Source organism: Camelina sativa, chromosome 11 (genome assembly GCF_000633955.1).
Source record: "Camelina sativa cultivar DH55 chromosome 11, Cs, whole genome shotgun sequence".
NCBI lineage: Eukaryota > Viridiplantae > Streptophyta > Magnoliopsida > Brassicales > Brassicaceae > Camelina > Camelina sativa.
In genome coordinates, this window is record NC_025695.1 from 25,794,509 (window position 1) to 25,805,336 (window position 10,828).

General features: G+C 36.2%; 3 protein-coding genes across 3 annotated transcripts; all 3 read left to right on the plus strand.

The window, feature by feature from the left end:
• Positions 647-2,778, plus strand: LOC104724248 (transcription factor BIM3-like). Its single transcript, XM_010442712.2, has 6 exons — positions 647-953; positions 1,064-1,139; positions 1,225-1,320; positions 1,411-1,739; positions 2,131-2,260; positions 2,406-2,778. Exons 1-6 carry the CDS (start codon positions 799-801, stop codon positions 2,505-2,507), a joined length of 888 nt encoding a protein of 295 aa, XP_010441014.1. The 5' UTR covers positions 647-798; the 3' UTR covers positions 2,508-2,778.
• On the plus strand, positions 5,033-6,166 carry LOC104728336 (B3 domain-containing protein At5g38490-like). Its single transcript, XM_010447329.1, has one exon. It carries the CDS (start codon positions 5,033-5,035, stop codon positions 6,164-6,166), a length of 1,134 nt encoding a protein of 377 aa, XP_010445631.1.
• On the plus strand, positions 7,539-8,387 carry LOC104728337 (putative B3 domain-containing protein At5g35780). The gene has a single exon (XM_010447330.1). The coding sequence runs from the start codon at positions 7,539-7,541 to the stop codon at positions 8,385-8,387; it is 849 nt and encodes a 282-aa protein (XP_010445632.1).

A 10,828-nucleotide genomic window follows, 5' to 3' on the forward strand; every position in this document is an offset into this window, starting at 1 on the left:
AGTTAAGAAAACACCGTTTGAGGTCCTTTACACAACCTTCTAACATTAGAACTTAATTGAAGGGATGTGAATTATGTAAATTCATTTAATCATCTTAATCTGCTTATAATTTATTCCTCTTGAATCAGATCTTTATACAAATTAATTGAGAATTCAAAAATTGAATTTAGCTATACTCAAATTTCTTAATCATGCTTTGTTATTAGAAATTCACATTCAAATTTTATCAAAATCATTTAGATAATGTATTTTATTTAGATAATTTTAGATATTTTAGAATCTTTTAAATTTTCTTTGAATATTTTTTAATATTTAATATAGATATTTTGGGATATTCGGATATTTTATCCGATAATTTTTGGTATTATAGTCGGTTAGTCACTGTAAAAATAACTAAAATACTTTTCTAATTTCAGTTATCGAATACAGTATACTTTAGTTTGGTATCAATTCTTTTGATTCGGTACTGGTTCTCTTGATTCTTGAATGTAATCCATTTGTAGATTTTTTTTTTATAAAAAAAATCGGTTCACTTTCGGTTCAATACTTTCGGTTTGGTTAAATTGCCTATGACGACTTACAAGTTACAACAACAATACAACGCCTTATCCGTTTTTAAATGGGCTTTGACGCTCTCACAATATTGCTTTTTTTTTTTTTAATAGGCCTTTCTAAGGCTTTTTGTTTTTGTTTTTGTTTTTTTTTTCCCTTCGTCTCAAGAGATCAATCACAGTCTCTCTCGTCTCGCCGGAGTTTCGTCTCACCGGAGTGTCGATTTATTCATACCTCCTCGGAACCATGAACTCTCCTGACCTAGATGAGCAACTAGAAGCCGAAGTGTACAGTAACTTGCCTTCTCGAAACGATTCTTCAACAGTGAGGAGAAATCGAAGCTCGGGTAGATCGAAACATTCAGAGACAGAGCAACGAAGAAGAAGCAAAATCAATGAAAGGTTAATAAAATGTTCTAAAGTTTGGATTTTTATCTGATTTTTTTTTTTTTTAAAGGGTCGGTCAATACTGAGTAGAAGCTTTCCTGATTTGTGATTCTTGGTGGGTACAGGTTTCAGAGTTTAATGGATATTATACCTCAGAATCAAAATGATCAGAAACGTGATAAAGCTTCTTTCTTGTTGGAGGTTAGTTAAAAAAATGTATAGCTTTGGAACAGAACATGTGTTTCAGAATCAGAATCATGTTTTATGCTTTTACGTTGTATCTCAGGTTATAGAGTATATTCACTTTCTTCAAGAAAAAGTTCAGATGTATGAAGGTGCTCACCAAATGTGGTTTCAAACCCAAACCAAACTGATTCCTTGGGTATATTCATTCTCCTATCTTTGGTTGGGTTCCATCATTCTTTACTGTAGTGGTCTGTTTTGACAACAGTTTCATGTAACTTTGATGCAGGGAAATAATCTTGGGTCTGTTGTGGAGGTTGGTGACCATCCTCAACTCGGTAAAAGCTTTTCTTGTAATGATGAAGTTGCTGCTTCTTCTGGTTTCCTCTTGGATATGCAAAATTCTGTGGATTCTGATATCGACCCAGCAGTTAGTACCAAGATTTTTGAACACAGTCCTATTTCAGCTTATGTACCTACCGAGCCTTTGCCGCAGTTTGTTCAGCATGACTTTTGGCAGCCAAAACCAAGCTGTGGACCAATTACTTGCAATACGAATGAACTGGTAAACTCGGAAGATAAAACATCATCCAGCTTGTCCACTGTCTGCTCACAAAGGTAAGATTTACATAGATGGAAACAAACCTTTTTTTGTTCTTTGATTAATTCATTTTCTTTAATATAGGAAGTGTGGGCTAAGGTTATAGTTGGGGATTAGGGATGTATATTCATTTCCTGCCTGTGTAAAACTTAGGGCTCATCTTTATACAGTGGCTGATCTTTTAACATAAATAGGCTAGGAAGTCTAAATTGCCTAGGCATAACCATAATACTATGTCTCTCTTTGAAATAGTGTTATTCTTTCTAAATAGGTGGTGATGCTGTTAGGTATGCAAAGATCCTAACTGGTATTGTACTTGGAACAGACTCAGGGTTCTAAAATGGAACCATTGGAGGAAATTTAGAAGGAGATATTTGATGTAACTGGTTTTTGGTTTGATTTTGACAGGGTACTACACACACTGACTGAATCATTTAAGTCATCAGGTGTCAACATGTCAGAGACTGTGATTTCTGTGCAGTTAAGCCTTCGGAAAAGAGCAGATCGTGAGTATTCTGTCGCTGCATTTGGTTCTGAGGTATGCCTGTAAACATTTTTTTTCATTTGAAAGAAACGAAAGAAATAGAAGTCCACTACTATGCAAGACTGCAAGTGATTGTTATATATATACTTATGCCCGTTAATCTTAAATTGTATTTTGATGTTTTGATCTATTTTGTTAGGATAAGTGTGATAGCATCGCGGATGAAGAAGGGAATTCTCCTACTGAAACAAGAAGCTACTGCAAAGATTTAAATCTTTCCGAGAAGAGAATAAGACGATAAAAAATCTGGTTTTCTACTTTCAACTTTATCACTGTTCGATATTTGTTATCAGTTTAGTCGGGTTCAATTCGGTCCAGGGTATCAGTAGGTTTAGATTGGTGTATATAGTTGTGCTACTTCTGTCTAGCTGCAACTATTCTCATGATGTAGTAAAGACTAAGTAGAAAAGAAGAGTGTAGCAACTTTCAAAAATCCATAAGCAGAGATTGCTCCATCTAATGGCATTTTTTCAAGTATATGGTCTCCTAAATAAATAGCTTATTGCCCTTCTCTTTCTTACACTGCTGTACTCAAACTAGTAGAAGTTGAAAACTCATATTTATACTTTACTCTTATGTAAATATGACTGTCATATACAACAGATCTCTCAACAGATATGTAAGTGTTTGGTATGTATATTATGAAACTCTTGTTCGATTACACAAGACAAGATGCTAGAACAATATAGAGATGAAGAGTAGACTCCGTAACAGCAACACCTCTGGCCTACTTAGAGTCTTCACTCCTCTTTGCTGACTCATCCAATTGTGCAACCTCAGGATTAGCCCATGTTTCACTCTTCTCACTTCCTTTCTTCTTCTTCATTCCTTGAACCGTATCAGTATCCAACTCAGCAATATCATCATCAAATCAAATGCCTGCTGCATAGATCCAAAAGATAGCTCATTCAGTTAACAATTTCACATGACGTAAAACACTGCTTTGCAAGGCTCCAAGCGCGATCAAGCGAGTTCAGGAGTAAAAAACTGAGAAGTTGTGGGCAAGACCAAGCCTGAAGTAAAGAATAATCACTTACAGAAGCAGACTTGTAAGCAACCAAAGTGCTTTCAGCAGCTTCTTTCCTCTCAGCACCAGCCTTTAAACTCAGCAAGATACCTGTGATAGCCTCCCTTCATTTTTAGGTAAAACACTTTTTGGTTTATAAAGTGGAAAGCTGGATGTAAACGAGCCAACGAGGAGAATCCTTTGGTTTACGTGGTATAGGAAAATGAGAAAAACTATATTGAGTTCTTCTCACATTTTTGGTTTATATACCTCAAGTTCTTTTTTTGGGTTTTCATCAGCTATTTTCATGCAATTATATGTTCAAATCTCATGTTTTTATGTAGACATGTCTCATTGTAAAGTTGTGACAATACGGTTTGGTTTGTAAAGATTAAAAAACTTTTGAGACTATCAGTGCCGGTTCAACATTTTTTAATGCCCGATGCAAATTAATAAGTTATGCCCTAAATTTTTTTTTTGCACACTCATAAATAATACTATTGAAAAAACCCAACTGTATGAATTTATTATCTATGAAACAATTAAACGAATGGCTAATGATAATTTGATTAATCAAAGAATTTTTTTCAGTCTTTTAATCAAAGTCCTGCCTTTAAGGTACATATCTTTCTCCTTAACACTTTGATTTCGTTTTTTCAAAGTAAACAAAGTTTTCCATAAAAGTTGTTTAGGGTTTGATTTGTGGTTTTCAAAATTTGAATAATTGGAGACATATATCATGTTTATCATAATTTGGATAATGTATAAAATTACACAAGCTTTGATGACTTTATAAAATTACACAAGGTCTAAATTTCTGTAAAGTTCTGATTATGATATCAAGTGGATCAACTCATTTAACTCATTAATCCATTAAGCTAAATGAGTTGTGGGTTGATCCAAACCATTTGCTTAATGAGTTGAGTTGACTCATTATCCATTAAATACTAAATCTCTATGATTATAGGTTGGTTTGGGTTGGTTTACACATTTTGACATCCCTAGGTTTTATTAAAAAATTAAAATCTTACTAAACAAAGTTATTAACAAATTATTTTAATTTCACATTTTTATTAATTTAAAGAATTAAATCCCACAAAATATGGTGAAAAGAAAGCCCAACAAAATAATTTATAAGAAAAGCTTAGAATTTTTTTTCTTTAATGTAAAAGACCTGTGAAACAAAAAAACTTAAAAAGCCTTAAAACAATTGTTCCTAAAATAAGCCCCTAAATTGCTATGCCCTAATTAATGGCTTCATTAGATTGTGCCATAGGGCCCGGAGACTATCCACTGTTTTGGATTGTATGTTATTGTATGAAGTCGAACGTAAAATGCCAAAACACTTGATAAAATTAAATACACAACAACAACAACAAGAAAAAAAATGAAACGAAAACGAAGCTGCAGAGAAACTTCCTAAATTTTTTTCACTACTTCTCTTTTCATTCTCGGGGAAAAGGAAATACCAAATAGGGACTAAATCGTAATTATGACATTACCCTAATCATCCATAATAATTTGATCACAACGGCTATAATTAGTTACTAATCACAATAATTAAACCACTAAACTCAAAAGAAGAATGGAAAAAAACAAAAAACCCTAGCCTCTAATGTAAAGTATATAAGGCAAGAAAAAGGCACTTCTTCTCTTCAGTTTCATTCGTTTCTCTCCTCTCAATAACAATTTCCTTCTTCGCGTGATCACATACGTCTTTCATTATCACAACTTTTTGAGATTCTTTCAATTCGATCACCATGAGTATGAATCATCTCACGGATTCAGGTAAGGATATGTGGTCGAATTTGTTTTTACTTGCGGATACTGCGGTTATGGTTCAGGAAGAAGAACAACGCCGTCGTCGTCGTAGAGAAGAAGATAGCAAGAAGAGTTTCTTCTATCTTTTCCCGAGGAAGAAAAGGTCGTCTTTGGTTAAGAGAAGATACACACAACAAAACCCTAATGGGACTTCTAGAATGTCTTCTTCTTCATCGCTCGATGATGATCACGAGAAGAAAATTACACAAAACCCTAGTTTTTTTTATGAGCCTGTGGTGTATGATGCAGAGCTAGTACGTGCAAAGAAGGGGAAATCTGAGATCGTCTGTGAAGGTTATGACTACCGCGGAGAGAGTGATGATGCGACGAGACTCTTTGAGAAGAACATGAGGAAATTGGTAAGAAACCTAAGACGAAACTCGGATGATCTTGATGGGTCGTCGTCTTTTATGTCTTCATCGTTCTTGAACCTTCGTTGTTTTAATTACCCTTCGTTACTCCTCGGTTACAACACGGCTAAGTCTGATAAGACAGAGACGAACGACCCTAGTTACGAACCTTGCCTAAAGGAGAACACGACAAGCCGCAAGAGGCGTGCTGTGCAACAGAGGAAGGGCGGTAATTTCAAGAAAGCAAAGGCTGCTACTTTCTCAAGGAGGACGGATGCAGAGGCACCAGAGTGGATTTTTCAGGTGATGAGAAGAATGAGAGCTGATGCCGCAAACCCGTTGCTGATCTTTGAGAAGGGTCTAAAAGCGAGTGATGTGAAATCAGGCCAGAGTCGTCTCTTAATCCCATTCCAGCAGCTCATCAAGAACGACTTCTTGACGCCAGGGGAGTATCGAGCAATAGATAAAAACGAATACAAGGAAGAAGACGATGAGAGTATTGGTGTTGGAGCGATTTTTGTGAACCAAAGATGTGAAAAGTGGGGTGTGCGTTTTAAGATGTGGGCGATGGAGAAAGACAGTGGACACGGGACCTTGAATTATGCTTTGAACTGGGGGTGGAACGATGTCGTCAAGGGTAACCACTTAAAAGAGGACGACAAGATCAGTCTTTGGACTTTCAGGTGGCGTGGAGTACTCTGCTTTGCTCTTGAGACATACTAAGCTTCTTCCTTAATTTGCTATCTGATAATGTCTGATTTGTCTCTTGAAACGTTGTAATTACTTGATTGATATCTTAGCTTATTTCTTCTGCACAGTCATTGAACTTGAGATTATGGTAAGTAGTAACTTGTAGGAAGTGTTAATTAGGTAGCTACATTAAGGGGGTTTACTATGGTTTTGATGTTAAACTCGGTTGGGTTCATCTCTTCTATTATATTAGTACTTAGTAGTAACTTGTGTAAACTAAATGTTGTTTCAGATATTTTCTCTCGTTTGAATTGAACATTTTTTTTCATAAATAAATATGGTCTCTTGTTTTGTCTACTTTAGTTATTACTGCACTGTTCAAATACCTTTGTGATGGAAATAATCAACACAATACACAGAGAGAAACAATAAGATCATGACAAACCATGTACAACATTAACATCACAATCACACCCAAAAAAAGGAAAGACTATGTATTGTCTATGTGAATTCTGCAAATTACAGAAATTGCAGGCTGTTTGTTGTATGCACAAACTGAAAAACAGATCTCTAGAGGTCTCATTCCTCCTATGATAACTTAAAACTGAAAACGTTGTTGCTTCCTTCTTCCGTCTCCCAGATCAAATGTATATTGTGTTGATGCTTACAGAGTTACAGTCATATTTGAAGTCCAGAGAGTGAGATTGTGCTGCATAATCAGAGTACTGTCCATGTATGATTCAGAGTCTTCACTCCTCTTTACGGTTTATATACCTCAAGACTCAAGTTCTTTTTTGGGTTTTCATCAGCTATTTTCATGCAATTATATGTTCAAATCTCAAATTTTCATGTAGATGTCTCATTGTAAAGTTGTGACAATACGGTTTGGTTTGTAAAGATTTATAAACTTTTGAGACAATCCACTGTTTTAGATTGTATGAAGTCGAACGTAAATGCCAAAAGACTTAATAATAAAACTAAATACACAACAACAACAACAAAAAAAAAACAATGAAACAAAAACGAAGCTGCAGAGAAACCAAATAGGAAATACCAAATAGGGACTAAATCTTAATTATAGCATTTCCCTAATCATCCATGTTAACTTGACAATAATTAGTTACTACGAATCACAATAATTAAACCACTAAACTCAAACGAAGGATGTAAAAACAAAAAACCCTAGCCCTAATGTAAGTATATAAGGCAAGAGAAGCACTTTTTCTCTTCAGTTTCGCTTGTTTCTCTCCTCTCAATAACAATTTCCTGATCACGTTCGTCTTTCACACTCACAACTCTTTGAGTTTCTTTCAATTCGATCAACATGAGTATGAATAATCTCACGGACACGGATTCAGGTAAGGATATGTGGTCGAATTTTTTTTTACTTGTGGATACTGCGGTTATGGTACAGGAAGAAGAACAACGTCGTCGTCTTCCTAGAGAAGAAGATAGCGAGAAGATTTTCTTCTATCTTTTCCCGAGGAAGAAGAGGTCGTCTTTGGTGAAGAGAAGATACACACAACAAAAACCTAATGGGGTTTCTATGATGGCTTCGTCTTCATCGCTCGATGATGATGACGAGACGAAAAGCACACAAAACCCTAGTTTTTTAGATGAGCCTGTGGTGTCTGATGCAGAGCTACTACGTGCAAAGAAGGGGAAATCTAAGATTGTCTGTGAAGATTACGACTACCGCCAAGAGAGTGATGAGGCGACGACAAGCGGCAAGAGGCGTGCCGTGGAGCAGAGGAAGAGTGGTAATTTCAAGAAAGAAAAGGTTGCTTCTTCCCCAAGGAGGACGGATACAGATGCACCGGAGTGGATTTTTCAGGTGATGAGAAGAATGAGAGATAATGCCGCAAACCCGTTGCTGATCTTTAAGAGGGGTCTAACACCGACTGATGTGAATTCAGCCCAGTGCCGTCTCTTAATCCCATGCCAGCAGCTAATCAGAAACGACTTCTTGACGCCGAGGGAGTCTCGAGCCATAAATAAAGAGGAATACATCGAAAACGACGATGATACTATCGGTGTGGGAACAATTCTTGTGAACCAAAGATGTGAAAAGTGGGGTTTGCGTTTCAAGCTATGGCCGATGGAGAAGGAAACTGGAGTTGGAACCTTGAATTACGCTTTGAACTGGGCGTGGAACGATGTCGTCAAGGGTAACAACTTAAAAGCCGAGGACAAGATCAGTCTTTGGACTTTCAGGTGGCGTGGAGTACTCTGCTTTGCTCTTGAGACATACTAAGCTTCTTCCTTAATTTGGTGTCTGATAATGTTTGATTTGTCTCTTGACACGATTTAACTTGATTGATCTAGTTTTTTTCTTCTGCACAGCCATTGAACTTGTGGTTTTGGTCTAGTAATAGCTTCTAGAAAGTGTTAATTAGCTAGCTACATTAAGGGGTTTTATTATGGTTTCGTTCGTCTCTTCTAATATTTTTTTTGAAAATTAGTGAATTTTCATTAAAGAAAATGAATTGTAACAGCTACAATAACTTTACACAGCCGATAGGCCTTGCCAAAAAAAAAAAAAATCAAGGGCTATCACGTTAAGAGAATACTGTCTAGAATTGTAGTCAGCATTACACAAGCCTTAGCCAGTCTCGCAGGAGGTGTTTGAAGAGTTTCCTGTGGCTCCTTGCAAGGATCGCGTCTCTAATATTAGAGTCTCTTCTAATATTAGTAGTAACTTCTCTATCCCTGGTGTTGTTTCAGATATTTTCTTTGGTTTGAATTGAACATTTTCTTATAAATAATATGGTTTCTTGTTTTGTCTACTTTAGTTATTACTGCACTGTTCAAATACCTTTGAGATGGAAATAATCAACACAATACACAGAGCGAAACAGTAAAATCATGACAAACAAGTTTAGGTTTCGTTAGAAGTATAACCTGTTTGTTGGAAATGATAATTTGGACAGCTCTCAAGAAATTTGGCAACATTTTCTAAATCAGTCATTAGATTTCACAAGGAATCGCGTCCTGTATACGATGACAGATGATCTGAAGCAAAAAAAGGAAAGACAAATATTCAATCTAAAAGACACATACTTTGAATTGAGGTTTGAACGACAAGATCAGTCTAATGTTGGTGTGTCTAAGGCCATTGGGCCATTGGTTGTTGCTAATCGGCTTTGTGTTTTCTAAGCCTCATAAGGTTTTTTTTTTTACTCCCGCCGAAAGAAGAGTCTTCTACGTGTTAGAGATATGATAGAGATATGATAGAGATATGATAGGATTCCTATTAACTCCTCAATATTTGATATCATTGTATTAGGAAACCTCTGTAATTACGCCTAACCTCTGTAACTACTCACTGTGTATATTAGCCTACTTCTACATGGTATCAGAGCAAGGTTTCGATATCTAAATTTTTTTCTCGGCTGCCTCTCTTATTTCATTGTTTCATTGTTGTCTCCTCCCTGCACTCACTCTCCGCCGCTCCAACTTGCCGCCGCTGTTTTTGCAGACTTCGATTGCTGGGTTCAATGCCTTCTTCGTCCTCTTCACGTCGTGTGTTGCCGTCCCGCGCCGCTGCTCCTCCCTATGCACTAAACACTCCATTTTTCTATTACACCACGCATGGAGCTTGCTGATGATTTGTCTGATGTTATTGAGCTTCTTCTTCAGTAAGCTCCAAACAAGTGTCGCCACGCATGGAGCTTGCTGTAAGCATCACTTGTTTACTTGTTCCTCTATTATAGTAACTTGTCTGTCCGTCTCCTCTGTTATATGTTCGTCTCCTCAGAAAGATGAACATGGTGAACAATGATCAAATGTATATCGTGTTGATGCTTACAGTCATATCTTAAGTCTAGAGAGTGAGATTTGTCTCTGAGAAGCTGCATAATCAAAGTCAGAGTACTGTCCTTGTATGATTCAGAGTCTTTCACTCCTCTTTACGGTTGATATGCAGAGCACTAGTAGGCCATGACAAATAGTGATTGTCCTGTAATCGCAGCCACTCCGTTTTAATTAATTAATAAATTGTTAAGCAAAATCAATGAAAGGTTAATAAAATGTTCAAAAGTTTGGATTTTTATCTGATTTTATTAAAAGGGTCGGTCGATACTGAGTAGAAACTTTCCTGATTTGTGATTCTTGGTGGGTACAGGTTTCAGAGTTTAATGGAATCATACCTCAGAACCAGAATGATCAGAAACGAGATAAAGCTTCTTTCTTATTGGAGGTTTGTAAAAAAATGAATAGCTTTTTGAACAGAACATGTGTTTCAGAATCAGAATCATGTTTTCTTATACGTTATAGAGTATATTCACTTTCTTCAAGAAAAAGTTCAGATGTATGAAGGTTCTCACCAAATGTGGTTTCAAACCCAAACCAAACTATCTCAAGTTATAGAGTATTGACTTGTTTGTGTTTGCAGTTCAACCCTTTATGTTGCAACTATTCTCATGACTAAGTAGAAAACAAGAGATGTAGCAACTTTCAAAACACCGTATGTAGAGATTGTTCCATTTAATGACATTGTTTCAAGTATATGGTCTCCTGTGCTTCTCTTTCTTACACTGCTGTTCTCAAACTAGTACTACAAATTAGTAACACTTTGTTGAAATCAATGAAATGCCTGTATCATGTTGTGAGCTTCATTTGATAGAAGAGAGTTTTCTTGAGAAGTAAATTTGATTTGAGCCATAGTATCTAAATCTATAAATTCAGGAACAGATA

Bases quoted from the DNA above. Each gene is read 5' to 3' on its own strand.
- LOC104728337 (XM_010447330.1), top strand. From the start codon at position 7,539: ATGGTACAGGAAGAAGAACAACGTCGTCGTCTTCCTAGAGAAGAAGAT.
- LOC104724248 (XM_010442712.2), top strand. From the start codon at position 799: ATGAACTCTCCTGACCTAGATGAGCAACTAGAAGCCGAAGTGTACAGT. The intron at 954-1,063 runs GTTAATAAAATG...TGGTGGGTACAG, and splicing joins AGAAGCAAAATCAATGAAAG to GTTTCAGAGTTTAATGGATA. The intron at 1,140-1,224 runs GTTAGTTAAAAA...GTTGTATCTCAG, and splicing joins AAGCTTCTTTCTTGTTGGAG to GTTATAGAGTATATTCACTT.
- LOC104728336 (XM_010447329.1), top strand. From the start codon at position 5,033: ATGAGTATGAATCATCTCACGGATTCAGGTAAGGATATGTGGTCGAAT.